Source organism: Fusarium graminearum, chromosome 4, assembly GCF_000240135.3.
Source record: "Fusarium graminearum PH-1 chromosome 4, whole genome shotgun sequence".
NCBI classification, from domain to species: Eukaryota; Fungi; Ascomycota; class Sordariomycetes; order Hypocreales; family Nectriaceae; genus Fusarium; species Fusarium graminearum.
The window spans coordinates 5,373,268-5,391,226 of record NC_026477.1 but is presented as its reverse complement, the minus strand read 5'-3'; the positions used below and the strand labels follow the sequence as shown (position 1 = coordinate 5,391,226).

Below are 17,959 nucleotides of genomic sequence, written 5' to 3'. Positions count from 1 at the left end.
GACCGAAGGCTCTTTTGGGTCGAAACTCGTGAGTATTGAATGATTGAAGTGGTTCATAGGTACATAGTACTTGTGATGTTATAACAGCTACGACGGATTAGTCCTGACTTGCGAACGAGAGCGAGTCCCATACGGCTGCAGCAAGTTGAGTTACACAATAATGATTTAACCGACAGCATAGCCTGGTCTTTTCATATTGATTTATTGATCAAGTCTATCGTGTAGGCTGGTAGGCTGGGTCCATCACAATCCATCAGAAACACCACGATGTGGATCGCAAGAATCATGGGGTAACCTGGATCACGCACTTTGCAGATCCAAATACAACATGACAGCGCTGATCATCCAGGGCTTTATTTGAGTCCCAAGGCCTTGGGTTGAGTTCTAACGCAGAGCTAGAACGGGATATATGAAGCGTGGAAGACTCCTAGCGGGCTTCATGTTGAGGTTACCCTAAAGCATCTTGATGCTCACAAGGGCTTGGACTGAAATTCAGGCAAATGAGTTCTTCTCGCCGCGATTAGTCAAGACACTATGATATCAACAGAGTAGTCATATTCAAATACTAGTGAGCTCCAACGATAAGTTAGCATTCAGTTAATCATCGAAGCAAAAAACAACTTCTTCTATCCTCCTTTCATTCATAGGGCCTTATCTATGCGCTACTGTTCGTCCGGCGATCAGTCATGAATGATATCACAGCACAGCCCCCGTCGCCCTGTTATAGTGACACACGTGCCAACTCCTCCTCTTTTGTAGCCTTTCTCACGACTGCCTTGTCGTGGCGTTTCCTGGCTTGTATCTTCCTATTCCGACCTTCGTCTTCCTTTTGGGCACAAAATCTGCCATCATAACTGAAGCAGTGGCAAAACGAGGGTATGTGAAACATGCTTTAATTTAAAACCAAGGCACTCCGTTCATACAATAAAGCCATCTGTACCAATCATAAGCTCGTAATCGTCCGTATGCTATTACCACCCTTTCCACAACCAATTCCTCTTGCTTGTTTCTTCCAAAGCCATAACATCCTACTTTTGTTCGCTTCAACTATGCCAAGCTCTTTAGGAGGCCTTCATGCTTGGAACTGGAGATTTGCTCTGTCCATTTTTCTGGGCAGCAGCCTTGTGCAGTATTATTAGCTCGAGTTCATTAAATGAGTATGTTTCTGATGAATTACCTGCTGCTCAATCATCCTGCGTCCAACATCAATGGTTTCATTCATGCCTCGTTGACGTTGCCAGAACCTGTACCCTCTATTAGTGACCACTTATGATCGGAATGGGTTCAAGTCCACTCACATCTCCTCTGGAGTTCCGTGACCTCGAATAGACGTTTGACGGGCCTCCTCTTCTAGAGCCGCGCGAGTGATCTTCTCGCTGTGGTCAATGCCAGGAACAGAAGCCTTCTCGGATGCACCTTGACCAATGTTTTCCTCGAGTAGCTTTCTCTTCGTCATGAATCGCTCTCTGCGTTCCTTCTGCTCACCAGGGCTGTCGAGCTTGCTGAGCACATATCGCACTGCCAGCTGGACAACCAGATAGAAGTGTTCGGCAAGAAGAATGCTCAGAAGCAGACCCCAAGCTTTCAAGGGTGACGGCGTGCCGTGAACACCATGACCTCGAGCGCCACTGCACAGGTACACAATAGAAGCGCTGGTGATGCTGCCGAGCCAGGAGAGGAAGCTGAGAGCAGTCAACCAGGGGCCAATCGAATCCGTCCTCCAAGGAATTGGACGTCGGCTGCTGATGGCGATCTTGAGAGCGTCTGATCTCAATTCGACCCAGTTGTTGACAAGATAGCAGCAAGCTGCTAATGGCCAAGCAACCGAGAACATGGCAACATAACCTGTGCACTTGTCAGATATTCGGTTTCACAAGAGTTTGCCAACGTCAGCTTACCGAACTGCATAACCATCTCGCGGTAGTCTCCCGAGACATCGTACACCTCGAGTGTGCACTCCTTACGCACACGCTCGAGAAACTCGGCCTCTTCCTCGTGGTCATCCTGAATCTTGGGCTTAGACTTGAGCTCCTTGGCCTTCTGAAACACCTCTCGCTTGACATAGGGGACGACAACTTCGGTGGCAAAGTTAACAATCTGGGCTGTAACAGTAAAGTAAAACATCTGGTTGCTGATTCGAGCAGGGTTGATCTGGAAGTTTTGTGTAGGCAGTTCCTTGTCGCTGAAAGTGACAACCTGAGCTGTCTTTCTCCAAAACTCCAGGAACGGGACCAGAACATGACCAAAAGGAATATAGACGAAAGCTGTGAAGAAAAGAGCCATGTACGAGGTCATAAAGTTAAGAACAAACTGTTTTTGGATGAGAGCAGCATCGTGGGCTGTTGATGTTAGTAAATATCGTGGTTAATATTTCGAGTGATTACATACCATCAACTGTGGCATAGTTCTCCATAGAGTTTAATTTCTCTGCAGCACTCATGAGCAAGCCGGAGATAGTCGGAGTGCCAAGAACGAGGAAAACAGTAGGCAAGAAGGCCTGAATATGTGTTAGCTATGTTGGCGCAAAACAATGGTTGCTGTCTTTACCAAGTACTGCTTGCCAGGCCCAGTGTAAACTTCGTTGATAAAAACCTCAAGAGAGTTGCAGGTAACGATTAGAGCACCCAAAGCAATGACGGCCGCCAATGCGAAGGGAATCTGGAGCAATTGAGTCTTGATGCGCTTCATAGGTTCGTAAACCTTGACGGCCTCCCCAGTGACGGGGTCTTCAGCTTCACGGTCCCACTCAAACTCGGGTCTTGCCTGTTGAATGCTGGATACTCCACGGACACCCCATTGCACAGCCAAGTCGATCTCCTTCTTCTTCCAGTACTCGAAGAAGACAACGGACCAGAGACCGCAGAGCAAGGCATAGAGGAATGAGAATTGGCCAAGCAGAAGCCATGAGACAAAGCCGAAACCAGCGGGGAAGACGAGGAAGCGGAAGTAGGATCGTAGGAAGGCGAAGTAAAAGGCTACGCTCTCGCCAAACTTGTCTCGGATCTCGTCGATATCGGCCTGTTCTAGAGTAGACTTGCTGCTCCATTTCTTGATCCATTGCTTGTTGAAGTTGTGGCTGTGTAAAGGAAACACAGAATCAACGTATTTCCAGTTCGAGTTGGTGGTTGTAATTCCGGCGCCGCCTTCGTCGCGTGGTTTAGTGATCATAAGGTAGATCAAGCGCAGTCGCTCAGCTTCGACAACCGGCTCATCTTCCAGAGCTTGGTTGACATCGTTATGGGGAGCTGAGACTCGGACACCGTGGAGCCAGTCTCCGAGACGGGCACGGTAGACTTGCTTTGCGAATAGATCGGGAGAGGCAATCTTGACGAAGACGAGAAGGGAGTCGCTGTCACCATGGCGGACTTCGGTGGCTAATCCGACAGTTGTGAGGGCTTGGATGAGTTGGACGAAGCCTGCTTCAGCTTCGGCACGTTCTGTCGTCGAGTTAGAATGTATGTGGGCCGTTGGGCTTGAACGTCGAGGGTTTACCTGAGGGAGGAACCTTGTAATGGATAACAAAGTCGACACTGCATTGGTCAGGTATGATGATTGAGTTTAGAAGCTATCTGGTGCTCACCCGAAGTTACTGGTCTGGGACTTGTCACCGGACTGGCCGTACAGGTCCTTTAGGTTGGACATGTTTGGCAGAGTTTGATGGTGTAGTTGAAGCCCTACTTGGCGATTGAGCAGGGGAAGATGGCACTACAAAGCAGAGGTGGAAGAGGGGAAAGAAGAAGAGGGAGAGTTAGTTAGAATATGTTATCAGCACTGAAATAAGACAAGACAAGAGCAAAACAGGGATAAATGTATTGAGGCAATCCAATTAGGTTGGGTCGATGACGATGTGGACAAGAATGGGTGTTGGAGAAACAAGCTTTAGCTGCAGCTCGTCCAAGCAAGCCAAGCTATGGACCTAAGCCATGGAAGCACTCCAGCTGAGGGAAGCTTCAGCTTTAGCTTGAGCTTCCAGTTTCCAGGGCTCTAGTGGGAGAATTTCAGGGAGCGACGTCACCATTAATTCAACTTGGTTGATGGACATGGTCTGTGCATGGATCTTAATGTCTGTGTAATATTCGATCCAGCGGACATCCATGCATTTTACTATAAATAAGAATTTGATATCCATGTCATAGGTAACTATAAAGTACTGATAGATTCCGCTTCTGAAATCTAAGTTGTTGATCTGTTCCGTAGGATCAAGAAGGACATGTTGGCAAAGTTGCAACTGAGGCTTGGAGCATACCAGTGGCTTTCACATGCCAAATCGTCATCAGCAAGTTGAATAGGTAACCAGGTCGTCAGAATTGAGACTGCACAAGAATTGATACATGTACAATTTAATTAACTACTTTGCTTCTATCATGCTTAATCATTCACTAAGAATAAATCTAAATTATCTTCTTTAATGTTGTAATTATAAAACATGACACTCTAAGGGTATCTATGGCGTGCATGGATGATGGTTGCTGTCAAGTTAGCGTCACTGCGGGGCCGTTTATAGCGGATAGACAGACGGACGGACACTGCTTTCGTCATGATTGCTCACTCCACTAACATCCATGCAATCCGTCCATCCATTCCATTTCATTCTCACATCCAGCTCTAGTAGTTATCGCTATAGCTAGAGCTACTACTCTACAATCCAACCACATAACTCTCCACCTAAACAAAAGGCGCTGGATCGAGCTTAATCTAGTTCTATTCAATTGAGTCTCATCTCATACCATGGGTCTCCTCTCCTATGTTGGCCTTCGGCGCCGCAATCCATGGGAGCCCATGACTCTCATCGATCACTTCCTCTCATCGCCTCTAACATATATCGCCTACTTATTCTACCACATTGTCCTTCTTCTCCGCGGCCGTCCTTTTCTTCCGCCTCGCAACAAGCCCGCTATTCGCGTTGTCTGCATCTCCGACACGCATGATCTCAAAGTCGACATTCCCAGGGGTGATATTCTCATTCATGCAGGCGATCTCACAGATGGCGGCACAGTATCAGATATTCAGAAGCAGCTCGACTGGCTCAAGGAACAGCCTCACCCCATCAAAGTTGTCGTTGCGGGTAACCATGATAGCTGGTTCGATCAGAAAAGTCGTCCTGAAGAGGATGCGCGCTCAGGTGCCAAGCCTGACATGGACGGTCTAATTTATCTTGAGAGTGGTTTAACTGTGCAAAAGGTCAAAGGTCGAACAGTCAACATATTTGGTGTGCCTGATATCCCAGAAATTGGCCCTAAAGAGTTTGCGTAAGTATCGGTCTGCTTTGTTAAAGTGACGAAACTGATGATGCGTGCCTCTAGTTTCCAGTATGCTACAGACAACCATCCCTGGTTGAGCAAGGTGCCGCCTCAGACTGATATCCTCGTCACTCATTGTCCTCCGGTAAGACCTAGAACAACCTTCTCAGTTTAAGATCCCTGCAACTTACACAAAGCCAGAAACATCATCTCGACCTTGGTCTAGGCGACAGCAATCTCCTCCGTGAAGTCTGGCGCGTGAAGCCGAGGCTTCATGTCTTTGGTCACGTCCATTGCGCCTATGGCAAAGAATCTGTCTTTTTCGATAACTTCCAACAGACATACGAGCGTATCATGTCACGACCCCGTCGTGGTCCCATTCTAGATTTCATCCCCAATGAGGCTTGGCTTGATTATCTACGCTTCCTCGCTCAAGGAATTCATGCTGTTGCTTGGAAGTGGATCATGTCGGGACCCGGAAGTAACAATGGCAGTTTGATGGTCAACGCTGCCCAGATGAAAGGAAACTCAGGCAAGGTTAAGAGTAGGGCCGTTGTCGTCGAGATTTGAAAGACTCATTATATACACACATATATGCCTGCGAACTTGTCCATTTTCCTGAATCGACAAAGCACACCCCTAAGGGTAGAAGATAAAGAACTAGAATATGATCTCGTTGTATTATATCGTATTAAGCTTTAATATATCGTAACAAGGACAAAAGAAATATCAACCACACATGAAATAGTATCCCTACCAAGCCCCAACCGGCTTTTTCTATGTTTTTAGGTATCTCGTGTTCCCATTATTAAATTCTCATAAAAAGAAGAAGAAAAAAGAAGAATTATGCAAAGTGTTTTAACCCTAAGCCGACTCCTTTTACAGCGTCAAGGCCAGAATTGCCATCGCCACGATGGCAAAGTAAACAAACACATCATCTCTTCTCGATGCTGCTGCAGATATAGCAACCGGTTCACTAGGTGCGCCAGGTGTTGGTGTAGCAATAGTGACGGGTGTGTTTGGTTGTCCAGGGGATGAGATAGGTAAGATGCTCATTTGTCCATCAGAGTCAGAAACAGTGATGACAACTGTTCGTCGAGCCGTCCTCGTCACAGTAGAGACCGAGTCCGTGGAGGTACCATATGTGACTAGTTGAGTTGTCAAGTATGTTATCACGACAGTCGTGACCTCAGGAGACTCTCCGGCTTCTGCGCCGCTACCCATTCCGTTCGGCACCGCAGGGAGGATGGTAGAATTACGCGGAGGCTGTTCTGGACTGCCTCCGTACGATGTAACCGCTTCGGCAGCGGCTTTCTCGGTCTGCTGTGCTTGCTCTGTGCTTGCGCCAGGGACAGTGACGGTAACAGAGATGGGAACGGTCAACGTGACAGTGTCCTCGCCATTGGGACCACAGCCATCACAATCAACGACCTTTGTCTCCATCGGTGGCTTGATCAGCTCAGGGGTCTCGCAGTAATCACACTTCTCATATGACATTGTGATAATGCCCTGTTGGGGAACAAGTGACCCGGGGTTTGAGGGCATGACGGTAAAGTATGTGATCGTGCTTAGGAATAGCTCTTGGTTGGAATCGGCAGCAGACTGGGTAGCTCCAAGAACTAGACCATCAGATGCAGTGCCAATAACTGCAACTGGAGAAGTGTCCTGATCGTCAGATAGAACGACGCCAGCAGCACTGGGCAGGATAGAGTTGCCATAGCTATCCGGATCGTCTTGGTCGTCTGAGCTATCTTGTTCATCTGAGCTCCCCTGGGCACTTGAGCCTGGAGACGAAGCCGATCCAGCAAGAGATGCGTCAATATTGTCATTTAAAACAGGGAGAATCTTTGAGTCCTCAGACTCTGAGCCTCTTTGACTGGCATTACCATCCGAGGCAGTAGAATCGTCGGGATCATCAGTAGTCGAGCCTCCTTGAGTACCGTTATCATTAGAGGCCGTAAGATCCTCTGATCCATCAGCATTTGTGCTTTCCTGACTGGTTGTGGCATCCGAGTCACCAGAGTTCTCTGGTTCAGCGGCATCAGAGGCACCTTGACTGGCCTTATCGTCTGAGGTAGTAGGGCTCTCTGATTCATCGGTGGCCGAGTCTCCTTGGCTGTCGCCGTCATCAGTGGAAATATCATTAGTACCAGGTCCCATAGCAGGAGGGACTTCTGGTAGCTCAACGTCAGAGATATCAGCATAGACTGTCAGGAGAACGTTGCTCGGTGCGTCGCGGCGCAGAGGAGTGGTTCGTCTGAACCTAGTTCTGGTGTTCTGAGTGACCATTCCACCACAGAATTGAGCATCGTCTCCAGGGCAAGGGCGATTACAAGAGGTCTCGTTGCTGATGGCAAGGGTATCGCCATCAAGTACGGATGCACAATAACAGGTTCTATCAGAGATGTCAGTCGTTATAGCTTTTTCAAACGTTCATGCAGCCACTCACCCTTCAAAAAGACCAATGTATGTCAGTCCATTACAGGCATCGACACATCGCTCGATAGTCATGTCATCGCTATCATCAGCCAAGTCGAAAGTCTGGAAACCATTTTGCGAGCCAAAGCAGCCAAGGTACGAGTAATCGCCAATCTTGGACGGGTTGGCCGATTTACCACCAGTAGCAACGGGAAGGGGCGTGACGGTTGGAGTGTCGGTGCCAGAGCCGGGAATAGTAACCAAGACTGACGAGATGCCTGTCATTGTCAATGTGGTCGTAGTCGTTGGCTCCTCTGACTGCGTAGCCTTCCCTTTGCGGTCGGTACGGGTGGCGATGGTGCTGTTGTCGTGGAAATTCGTGCTTGGGAACACAGGTCTTCCTGACATTGGGGTAGTGGTGGCGGACTCTCCAGTAATAATAACATCTGAGGCCTGTGTAGATGCTTCACTGGCAGATGATGGAAGGATAGGCGGGATGTTTCCTCCAAGACGTGTGTAAACGTCGATATAGCTAACATCGAAGTACGCCTCCTTAAATGCGGTAGGGTTGTTCGCAACATACTCACGACAAGTCGGTGCAAGAGCTTTGCAGACTTTGGAGTTTGCCCAAGTGCCTTCACCGTAGTCGCCGCAAAAGTTCTAGTCAATTTAGTTAGCAAGCCTCTATTGAAACGAAACGATTTTATCGCTCACGATATTTAGAACAAGCTTCATGTCGCTGAAATACTTATCGACATCACACTTGGCGCCACCAAAAAGGCTCTGAGGCAACCCCCAATTCCTAGGGTCGGGTTGCTTGGCCTCGATGTCAGCCGGGATTGCTCCTCGTGGGAAGTGCCAGATCGAAATGTATTCCGAGTCCCATTCCATGGCGTATACACCACCACCAACAGCGTTGAAGCCATCACCGTATGAGGACGTGTCACTTTTAGGAGGGTTGAAACCGCATCCAACGTTGTTCGTCCCAACACCACAATCCAAGTTGCGGCGTATGCCGGAGAAGAGGTTTGAGTCCGCGGGATCAAGCATGCAGCCCTCAGCTGTATGCGCAGACATGATGTTAGTGTAGGCAAGGTTGGCACCCTCGAGGATATCGATCTCGCCACCCATGGGCCAATTACTTCCATAAGCCCAAACTGAGTTCATCATGTTAGTCCATGTTCCCAAACCTGGAGCAAAGGGTTGGTTGACACATACAAGCTGGCCAGGTACCACATTGCGAAATGGGCATGTGCTGAAAATCTGCAATGAACAAGCCATACTGGTAAGATTCTTTGCTCTCAAGTCGAATGCTTGGCCGTCCTTCATCCAAACCATACTTGTGACGAGAATCGGGTCTCAGTTGCACAGTTTCACTGAAGGGATCAACAGAGTATAGCCCATTTTTGAAGGCACCTGTGAAGTCTTGATATCTATGCTGATGTTAGTAACAAGTCAACGTGGCTCTGAGTTGGACAATCTCACTGTACGAATCCTTTCGAAAGATCGGTGCCGTTAAACCACTCGAAGCCAGAGAGAAAAGACTCTCCAATGAAGGAGTTAGTCAGTGAGTACGCCATCACGAAGCATAAAGACAGTGAGACGGGATGAGAGCAAGAGTTGAGAAGTTGTCAGAAGAGGATGAGTCGTTTCATCTTTGACAACCGCGGGCAGCAGTCCATCTTTAATTCTTTCGCGGTCTACTACCTGACACGGCGAACACCACCCGCATATGGAATTCAGTAGTGGTTGGAAAACGACTGAAAGCATACGATTTCGCAGTAGGCAAGCAGTCGTGACGCTATTCTAAGACACCACGAGGTTCTTGGACAAGCCAATAGTACTGTGACGGGGGTCTACTATAGAGAATGCAATGCTTTACATTAGCTCGTCATTGTAGCCGTGGCCATGTCGTCAATCGCCATAGAAAAGTTGAGTTCAACCTCTTTGTGCGCCATCTTATACATTCCATTTCATTCACCCTCTGTCCTAGGGTGTGGCTGGCTTCCGAATCGCCTCAAAACGGCGTAAATCAAGGTGAGACACCAAGCGGTTGGCGTCGATGATAGCGTGTGGATGCAGGTACAGCAAACGTTTAATGAAACAGCGACACACGAGTGCATTCCAAAACCGAGAGATGCAATTCCGATATCACCCCGCATCGAGAAATGGTCATGTTGCTTGAAATAAAAAAGGGTGAGACATCCAAGACACCCTGGGTATCGAACATTGCGCGCCGACAAAACTCGAAGAAAGAATCTCCTTTGTGACGCATGCAGTGCAGTATTATACAATAAATGTCGTTTTCTCTATACCATTATCCGCCTTAGGCCTTCGGTTCCGCCCAGAACCCTTCTTCCTGTGACTGCGCACCTCCCTTGGCCACTCTCCCACTTGCCCTCGCGCGTCTCCATAAAATCCTCCTGCTTCTGATGTTGACCCTCGATCCATTTGTGGATACACGTATAGCAATAAACCACGCCGGTTTGGCAGGCTGTTGGAGTGACTATCTCATCGATACAGATAGGGCACAATGCTGAGTCGCTGGGAAAGGGAACAGTGTAGACAGGGAGCAACGAGGGAGTGGCAATGGGTGCATCCTCGGCTGAAGGGGTCGCATCTCCCTCTTCATTGGATTCTTCCTTGTTCTCTTTCTTCTTCTTATCGGACGCTCCGTTGCCGTCTGCCGATATCACGGGCGGGGGTAAATCAACACTCTCTGTCGCTTTTCGTGAAAGCTGTTTTGCGAAATCTGACTGGTACCACCACTCCAGAAACTTGAGCGCAAAGATACTTGTCGGTAGCAAAATCGACAAGCTTGACAAGACGCGAGGGCCCATTTCACGGGGGTTCAACAAGGATCGCCATCCCGGTGTGTGTCCTGTCTCGGGTGTCTGTGTCAAGGCTTCGATCGCCTTGTAGTCGGCTCCTGACATTCTTCGTATACGTGTTCCTATTAGCCACAAGAGAGGGTTGTGGTATTTGCTTCCGTCGAACAGGTACGCTACGTTGAAGGCAAGCATGGCAAAGTAATAGGCCGCATTAACGCTTGGGTATATGTTCCTCAGGAACCATCGGTAATAGTGTAGAAATCGATCGCGAAGCGTTGGGTTGTCTGGCATTCGCGTGTATGCCGCGCCGAGAAGCGCTCTTGGCGCATTCACCTCGTAGCTCTCATCCAGCTTTCGCTTCAGGTAGGGGATGCCGACAATTACAAGCAAGTTCTTCCACACGTCTCTAGTTGTGAGTTTTAGGGTTTCACGGACAATGTCAGGCGATGACATGCTCGCGCGCGGAACTTCGGCATGGAGACCCTTTTCGCGCTTGAGACCATAGAAGTGTTCTGTGAAGGAGCCGCCTCTTGTACGCAAGTAGTGCCGCTCAACGAGCAGCATAACTCCAGCATATATCTCATCGAACGAGTTTAGTATTCTAAGAAGATATCGTGGGTGTCGATGGGTCGCGATGGTGAGGAGGTAGCGGAGGGTCGGCGGGAGAAGGGCGTTGAGCTGTTGCTCGGAAAGGACCTCGAAGAGCGAAGGCTTCTGCTCGTCGAAGGTGCCCCTGAGGGCTGTGACGAACTCCATTATGACTGTCGCTATAGAAAGAGAGGTTTAGATTAGATGAATTAAGAATTATAATTGATGGCGATAAATGCAGGAACAATTAGAGGACGGAAGTTGAAGAAGGAGACCGATCTGGAGTGGAGTTCAATTTGTTAGTGACCCCAGATTATTTGCGATAACGCTTGTGACGTCGGATTGGTTCCCCGAACTGCCTTCCATGCCTCGGCTTCTGGGATAATTCAACTAAACTTGACTGAAAAGGGTAATAACCAGCAGCTTGACCGCGAACCGAGGTACTCTACTCGACTGTATCTCTACCTAGTATCTCTGTATCAACAATAAATCTTCAGCTTGACGCGTCTCCTTAAACTGCTTGTATTTCGGCATTTTAGATTAACGGTTTCTTCCTGTTGCTTATCTATTCCTTAACACTTACTCCACATACAACATGTCTGAATCTGGCAATCCTGAAGACAAGATCAGGGCCTGGCTTCAACTCACAATCAATGAGAGCGGTCATTCTAAGCAAGGAGTAAGTGTTTACTCTTTTCCCGGCAGATTCTAGCTTTCTAATGCTGAACTGAATATAGGATTGGATGAACACCCTCGTTCCTCACCTTGAACTCGTTTCCAGCAACGCTGAGGGCCCTCATCCATCTTGTGTATTCTCATATACAGTTCAGCCCGACAATTGCAACCGGTTGCAAAACCTTCACGGTGGCTGTGCAGCTACGCTCTTTGACTGGTGCACGACGTTACCTATCGCTTTGGTGAACAAGCCTGGCTTCTGGCAACATTTGGGTGTGAGCCGAACACTCAACGTTACCTACATGCGACCTGTTCCCGTTGGGACTGAGATACTCATCGAGTGTACCATTACTCAGATTGGACGGAAACTGGCGACCCTGCATGGAACAATGAGGAGGAGAGAGGACAACTTACTGCTGGCGACAGCTGAGCATGGCAAAGTTAACATTGATGCCGATATTGCTAAGATCTAGGCGCACAATTAGATGGGGTGATTTAGAAGACAGCAGCAAGGTTTTAGATTATAGTCAATTACTGCATTGGATTTTCTGTTCATTTATTCCCATACCAAACTGACGAGGTTTATAGTGGTCATCGAGTGGTGTTACAGCTTGTGTTTTTACTGCTGTTGTGAATCACTCCTCTGTCTTACAGCGTCATCTCGAACAACTATCCAAATAAAATCAACTGTTCAAAAAAAAAAAGTCAATAGCAATTTCACGATTGACCTTCATTCGCGTTCGTTATAACGGTGACTACTAAGTTGTCGCGTTTACACTGATGATGCAGGGTAAGTACTAACTAAGGCATCACTCTTAGCGGACATTCGGACCCCACCCAAACTTAACTCCGACGCTCAATGCCAGTTCCGTCTCAGTGCAACAGGAAGGAAGGACCTACTTACTGACCGACCAACTGTTAATAAGCTTCGGCCTTCCATATCGTCATTAATAGCAGCAGCCTTACTTCTTGAATCATCTCAAACTCATCGGAAACAACCCAATATTAAACCACAACAAAAGTTCAAGACCAAATAATGGAACAAACAACTGCTACTCAGCCAATTCTGCAGCTTCCGACCGAGATATTGCATCATATACTGCAATGGGTCGAACCAGCCGACTTGATCAGAATACCTCGTGTCTGTTCAGCCTTCAGGAACATAACCAACTCCAAGAAGCTCTATCGTGATGTCTATCTGAACCAACTGGTATGCATTTGGTTGACTGCACATATATAAGGCGAGTGCTAACCGTCCAGGATGAACCAAATGACCCCAAGCTGGACTACGAGAAAGAGATTCGGAATTTGGTCAAACTAGAAAGAATATGTACCAGTGAGGAGGTGTACAAGCAGGTGAGATGAGACTGAGATGGAAAGAATCAATCACCTCACTCCAAACTTCACCCGCGAGCTATACTGATAACTATTCAGAAATCGGAACTTGATTTTGTTCACGATACTGTTACTCGCCTTCTCAAAAATGCTTCTCCATCTCCAGACGACACAACCACATTCTCTACGACACAGGCACCATCACGCAACGCAGCTCTTCTCCAACGCATGTTCAGCAAAGATGAGACAGTAGAGGCTTTCCTCCAGGGCTCGTCTCTTTTCAATCGTCTACGAGATGAAGTCCGCCAAGTCAACAGAGATGTCACTCCTGCGCCAACCTCAACCGGCCATGCTCATCGTGCTCTCCAGCGAAAGAGTGCCCACCTTCACTGCCTGTACTCGAAACCCATCCTTAATGTCGGCCGTCTTCGTTCTACTAGGACATATCCTTATGCATGCTCCAAGGTTTATGATTTACGCGAGTATACTGATCGGTCTGGCTGGGGTCCTTTCATGAACGACGGGTCGTTCAATGTCGACTGGGAAAAAGTCGAGGCCATTCTCATCGTTCTAGGTCACAACATCGGTACGAGACACCGTGTGGCACGCATATTCGGCGAGATTTGGGATAGTCCATTTTCGGGATCATTCTCAAACAGTTTTATGGCCCCTCCACCTCGCGACATAACCTCACTTGAGGCCCGGGACCCTTATAGCATCACAGGCACATGGTACCGCGTTCGTTTACCCCCAGTATCAAGCAGCCGGCGTGGCAATCAGGCTAACAGACAAGGTTTCAGATTGTTTGCTTTCTTGACTATAGTGACTTTTTCGCCTTCAACTTTGGTGATCGTGATCTCATCGCACCTGATGCACCACGACACACACTCGATGTGGGTGAAGCGACCCGTCTCATTATGATGCGTATCAACGTCACGTCAATAGAGAAACCAGGACCTGAAGACGGACAAGACCTACCCGTGGTCCACTTTCGAGGTGTATCTCGTTCTTTAGATGATTCCTTTGACAACAATGCGAATTCCGACATTCGAGGTAAGAGGAATCCCGTTACCCAGGGGCATACTTGGAATGTACACGCAAGGCTAACATGGCACCTTCGGCGTTCAAGGTACCGCCCGTTTAACTAAAGAAGGTGAAGTGAGATGGACGACCTTTTCGGTATTCCACGGTATCGAGCGTTGGCGCAGTGAAGGCATCCAGATCGGAGGCGTGCGCTCCGCTCGCGGCGTTGTGGGAAACTGGTTCGACCGGTACGAACTCGGACATTTCATCTTAACAAACCACTAACTGTGATTTTAGTGACTACGACGTTCATGGGCCTGCCGGACCTACAGCATTTTGGAAGGGTGCTACACTTGAGCAAGTTGAAAGCATGGAGGACGATTTGCTACCCAATGACTTCTTTCTGCCATATGGTACACTTATCGACATAGACTCCGAGACAGACCCAGAAGGAGACATGCCATATAGTGGCGAGGATGAAGACGAGGAAGACGAAGATGAGGAGATGGCGGGAATGGCAGTGGAAGAGGAGCTCTCGGCTCTAATTCAGGATGCAAGCCTACCTCTGGATAATAGTATTAACAGTCAGGGGTTGAATTAGGGATTGTTTTAGCAGATACTCTCAAGTTGGGCATGATTACTCTTTCTTCTTTCTTTTCAGATAGCTTGATGCGACAACTACGAATTATTCAAGGTTTAATTTGCTCAAATTATCGCCCATTACACGAGCGCTGCACTTGTATCCTTGAAGGAGAACACATAGGGGTAGTCTGGTCGAGCACCAGACTTGGCTGTAATAGTCTTAAAGGTGGTACGCATACTCTATCATACCAGCGAGAAGTTGAGTGAACCACATAAGAGCGATAGGCCAATGTCTATTGTGTAGTTGGATGAAATAAATCTCTGATTCTTGGAGAAATATCATGCCTTAACAAGCTGCTTCTCCATGAACAACAGCTAACTTGTCATTGTCACAATCATCGCGAAACACACCACCCTGGCGTTGCAAAACACTTGACCACAAATACCTGCTGTGCAACGAGAAAAAACACTCAAACCTTCCAAAAACATGCTTGTATCCCATCTTCGGCTCGGCGAGTTAATGCTACCCCAAACAATTGTCCCGGAACCCGATGGTGGATAGCGACATGAATGAACAACCTTGATAAACTACTTTATATCAGCTTTTCTTTTTGTGCCTGTCCTCGCTTCTCTGATTATATTCGGTAATTGTCAGATATAAATGAAGATTGTACGTAGCGTGGTTCTCTGCCGTGCGTAAATTGGCCGTCAACAACAAACCGCCCCCTGTTTGTGGGCATGCTCATGAATTCTCGCACATCAGCTACTCCCCGTGAGCACAGAGAATCAGTCGCATGAGATGGCCAGATGAGTACAAAGCTGGACTGGAATTCTTCTAGTCGGTTACTTGACATACAAGGTCTATACTATACCTATACTCTGCACTTAGCAATCCGCCCCGAAAACGCACGCGCACAACACGACCAACACAAAACGATCCAAGATCCGCGTACCAAAATGAAAATCTCCAAGAAACAGAGGTTAATATTCACGATTTGCATATCGTTCTCTTTCTTTGCCGCTGAGCTATCGGGTTAGTTTCCCTTCCAGACCTCACCCAGAAGCGTGTACTAACATAGATGCAGTTGGCTTCTACACTCATTCCATCGCACTCATCGCCGACGCCTTTCACTACGTGCGCACACTCTCACGGAATATATCATTACTACAGATCTAACAAATAATAGCTTAGCGACCTTATCGGAATAATCGTCGCCCTAGTCGCGCTGGTGGTGAGTTGGTGTGCTTCGGCACGAATGTCCTGGTGGTTGACCAAGATAGTTACAAGATCGATCCAAACCAGCACCGCAAGAGTCCACCTATGGCTGGCAAAGAGCAACGATATTAGGCGCCTTTTTCAACGGTGTATTTCTCCTGGCGCTGGGCGTCAGTATCTTAGTACAAGCCATCGAAAGATTTGTGAGCATCGCTCGCGATAGTAAGTCCTTAAGCGAATACTTGACCCGTTGATCGATACTGACAATATTTTGAGACGTACACGTCCAAGAGCCAAAATGGATTCTGATAGTCGGTAGCGCCGGTCTAGCTCTCAACATTCTGGTCCTTTCTTTCCTTCACGGTAAGAGATCATCATTCTACTCTATGTTTGTTACTTTGACGCTTACTTGTTACTTTAGAACATGATCATGGACATGACCATCACGGACATGAGCAACGCGACCACTTCGACGGGGAGCAGCATCATGATACTGATCTGACGACTCATGATACAACAAGTACATGCGAGGCTCCTTTGACATCTGTGAGTTTGACATGACCCATCCATAGAGTTGCCATTGTTGACCATAACTTGACAGACCACAGGCAGTCATCACGAACACAGGCACATGTCAGTGGTTGTCAAGTCTCCAGGTAGAGACTTGGGAATGCTAGGCGTTTTCATTCACGTATTGGGAGATGCTATTAACAACATTGGTGTCATCATCGCAGCAGTCATTATTTGGAAGGTCAAAGGACAAGGAAGATACTATGCTGATCCCGCAGTCGGAGTCTTTATCTCGCTCATGATTCTTGCCTCGGCCGTACCACTCGTCAAAAACAGCGGCGCCATTCTACTACAAACTGCACCAAGGGGCATTAATCTCGACGACATCAAGCATGACATTGAAAAGGTGATGGCGAATATTGACAAGAAGAGTTACGTCTTACAGATTCATGATCAACTAACAAGCGCACAGATACCTGGGATCGAGTCGGTACACGAATTGCACATCTGGCGACTGGACCAGCGCAAATCTATCGCCTCCGCCCACATCGTCGTTGACGATAGAACTCTCGAGGGCTTTGTGGACAAGGCAAAGATCATCATGGAGTGTCTCCACGCGTACGGAGTTCACTCAGCAACACTACAGCCTGAACTCGTCGCCTTGAGCCCCGTGACCATATCTGACAGCGGCCCCGAGTCTCCAGCAACGTTGATCGACGCTAATGACAACGCACCGACAAGCCGGCAACCACGAAGGGGCGAACAAGACTGCCAATTGACTTGTGGAAGCTTGTGCGATGGGCTAAGGTGTTGTACGTCTATGAAGACCCCGTGATCAGTGATCAGCGGTGTCGACGTCGCCTGCCATTTCGTTTTAGATCTGAGTGATCAACGGGGAATGAGACGACGCCAATAGAGGGGTCCAAGAGGGGTCAAACTGTGATGAGTTGACCGAAAGTTTGAATTTGATATTCCAATCACTCCGCCGCGCTAAGCAAGAAGGGAGATCCCTGGAAGAAGCTACGCTGACAGCGAGTTGTGATGCAAAAATTTGCCGCCGTCTAGGTAAGTCGTTGACAGTCAGTCAATGACTAGGTAGCTAGGCAACCATAGTCTTCGAGAACAATCATTAGTTTGCACAACTAGCGGGCGAAGCCGGAGGCGTTGATGAAGCTGTAACATATGCCTCAAAAACGGGGTGCTTCGAGTTGCAAGTTGAGCGGGGTTGACTCTTTGTAGACGGTTCTTAGGATACAAGCCTCAAGCAATAAAGTAAGCTCGCTGCTACTACGGTGTTGCATACATTTATGCTACCGTCAGCCGCAACCACATGTCATTGATGAAGAACGTGTAGTACATGTTCCGGTGTATTCCCAAAGGATTGGACCCTTGACACTTGACAGTCAGCCTCATGATGGGATGTGCAACTGGTGCAATTCAGTGGCACCACTCGACTTGGAAGCTTGAATATGAGACGAGGATGCTAACCCCGGAAAGGAGAAAGTGGAGGGGTCACGCATTAACAGATCTGAGGCCTACCA

At 48.0% G+C, this 17,959-nt stretch overlaps 7 protein-coding genes across 7 annotated transcripts; 4 read left to right on the top strand and 3 right to left on the bottom strand.

Moving 5' to 3' along the window:
- Positions 1-1,143: 1,143 nt before the first annotated feature.
- On the bottom strand, positions 1,144-3,642 carry FGSG_09753 (uncharacterized protein; the record flags this gene model as incomplete). The annotated part of the gene is made up of 6 exons (XM_011329636.1): positions 1,144-1,845; positions 1,899-2,339; positions 2,389-2,497; positions 2,548-3,437; positions 3,493-3,530; positions 3,581-3,642. The coding sequence occupies 6 exons, from the start codon at positions 3,640-3,642 to the stop codon at positions 1,295-1,297; spliced, it is 2,091 nt and encodes a 696-aa protein (XP_011327938.1). The 3' UTR covers positions 1,144-1,294.
- Positions 3,643-4,611: 969 nt separating this feature from the next.
- On the top strand, positions 4,612-5,923 carry FGSG_09754 (uncharacterized protein). The gene is made up of 3 exons (XM_011329635.1): positions 4,612-5,249; positions 5,304-5,385; positions 5,442-5,923. Exons 1-3 carry the CDS (start codon positions 4,729-4,731, stop codon positions 5,808-5,810), a joined length of 972 nt encoding a protein of 323 aa, XP_011327937.1. The 5' UTR covers positions 4,612-4,728; the 3' UTR covers positions 5,811-5,923.
- Positions 5,924-6,119: 196 nt separating this feature from the next.
- FGSG_09755 (uncharacterized protein) lies at positions 6,120-8,910 on the bottom strand (the record flags this gene model as incomplete). The annotated part of the gene is made up of 4 exons (XM_011329634.1): positions 6,120-7,635; positions 7,690-8,318; positions 8,373-8,815; positions 8,877-8,910. The coding sequence occupies 4 exons, from the start codon at positions 8,908-8,910 to the stop codon at positions 6,120-6,122; spliced, it is 2,622 nt and encodes an 873-aa protein (XP_011327936.1).
- Positions 8,911-9,828: 918 nt separating this feature from the next.
- On the bottom strand, positions 9,829-11,328 carry FGSG_09756 (uncharacterized protein). The gene has a single exon (XM_011329633.1). It carries the CDS (start codon positions 11,243-11,245, stop codon positions 9,968-9,970), a length of 1,278 nt encoding a protein of 425 aa, XP_011327935.1. The 5' UTR covers positions 11,246-11,328; the 3' UTR covers positions 9,829-9,967.
- A 344-nt stretch (positions 11,329-11,672) lies between these two features.
- Positions 11,673-12,225, top strand: FGSG_09757 (uncharacterized protein; the record flags this gene model as incomplete). Its single annotated transcript, XM_011329632.1, has 2 exons — positions 11,673-11,756; positions 11,815-12,225. The coding sequence occupies 2 exons, from the start codon at positions 11,673-11,675 to the stop codon at positions 12,223-12,225; spliced, it is 495 nt and encodes a 164-aa protein (XP_011327934.1).
- A 563-nt stretch (positions 12,226-12,788) lies between these two features.
- FGSG_09758 (uncharacterized protein) lies at positions 12,789-14,711 on the top strand (the record flags this gene model as incomplete). Its single annotated transcript, XM_011329631.1, has 6 exons — positions 12,789-12,962; positions 13,013-13,108; positions 13,187-13,825; positions 13,888-14,140; positions 14,217-14,358; positions 14,408-14,711. 6 exons carry the CDS (start codon positions 12,789-12,791, stop codon positions 14,709-14,711), a joined length of 1,608 nt encoding a protein of 535 aa, XP_011327933.1.
- A 938-nt stretch (positions 14,712-15,649) lies between these two features.
- On the top strand, positions 15,650-17,334 carry FGSG_09759 (uncharacterized protein; the record flags this gene model as incomplete). Its single annotated transcript, XM_011329630.1, has 8 exons — positions 15,650-15,725; positions 15,778-15,827; positions 15,880-15,924; positions 15,974-16,130; positions 16,185-16,271; positions 16,330-16,454; positions 16,510-17,200; positions 17,258-17,334. The coding sequence occupies 8 exons, from the start codon at positions 15,650-15,652 to the stop codon at positions 17,332-17,334; spliced, it is 1,308 nt and encodes a 435-aa protein (XP_011327932.1).
- Positions 17,335-17,959: the final 625 nt, after the last annotated feature.

Excerpts from the sequence above, each read along its gene's own strand:
- FGSG_09754 (XM_011329635.1), top strand. The coding sequence starts at position 4,729 with ATGGGTCTCCTCTCCTATGTTGGCCTTCGGCGCCGCAATCCATGGGAG. Across the intron at positions 5,250-5,303 it reads ATTGGCCCTAAAGAGTTTGC|TTTCCAGTATGCTACAGACA; the intron begins GTAAGTATCGGT and ends GCGTGCCTCTAG. Across the intron at positions 5,386-5,441 it reads TCGTCACTCATTGTCCTCCG|AAACATCATCTCGACCTTGG; the intron begins GTAAGACCTAGA and ends ACACAAAGCCAG.
- FGSG_09756 (XM_011329633.1), bottom strand. The coding sequence starts at position 11,245 with ATGGAGTTCGTCACAGCCCTCAGGGGCACCTTCGACGAGCAGAAGCCT.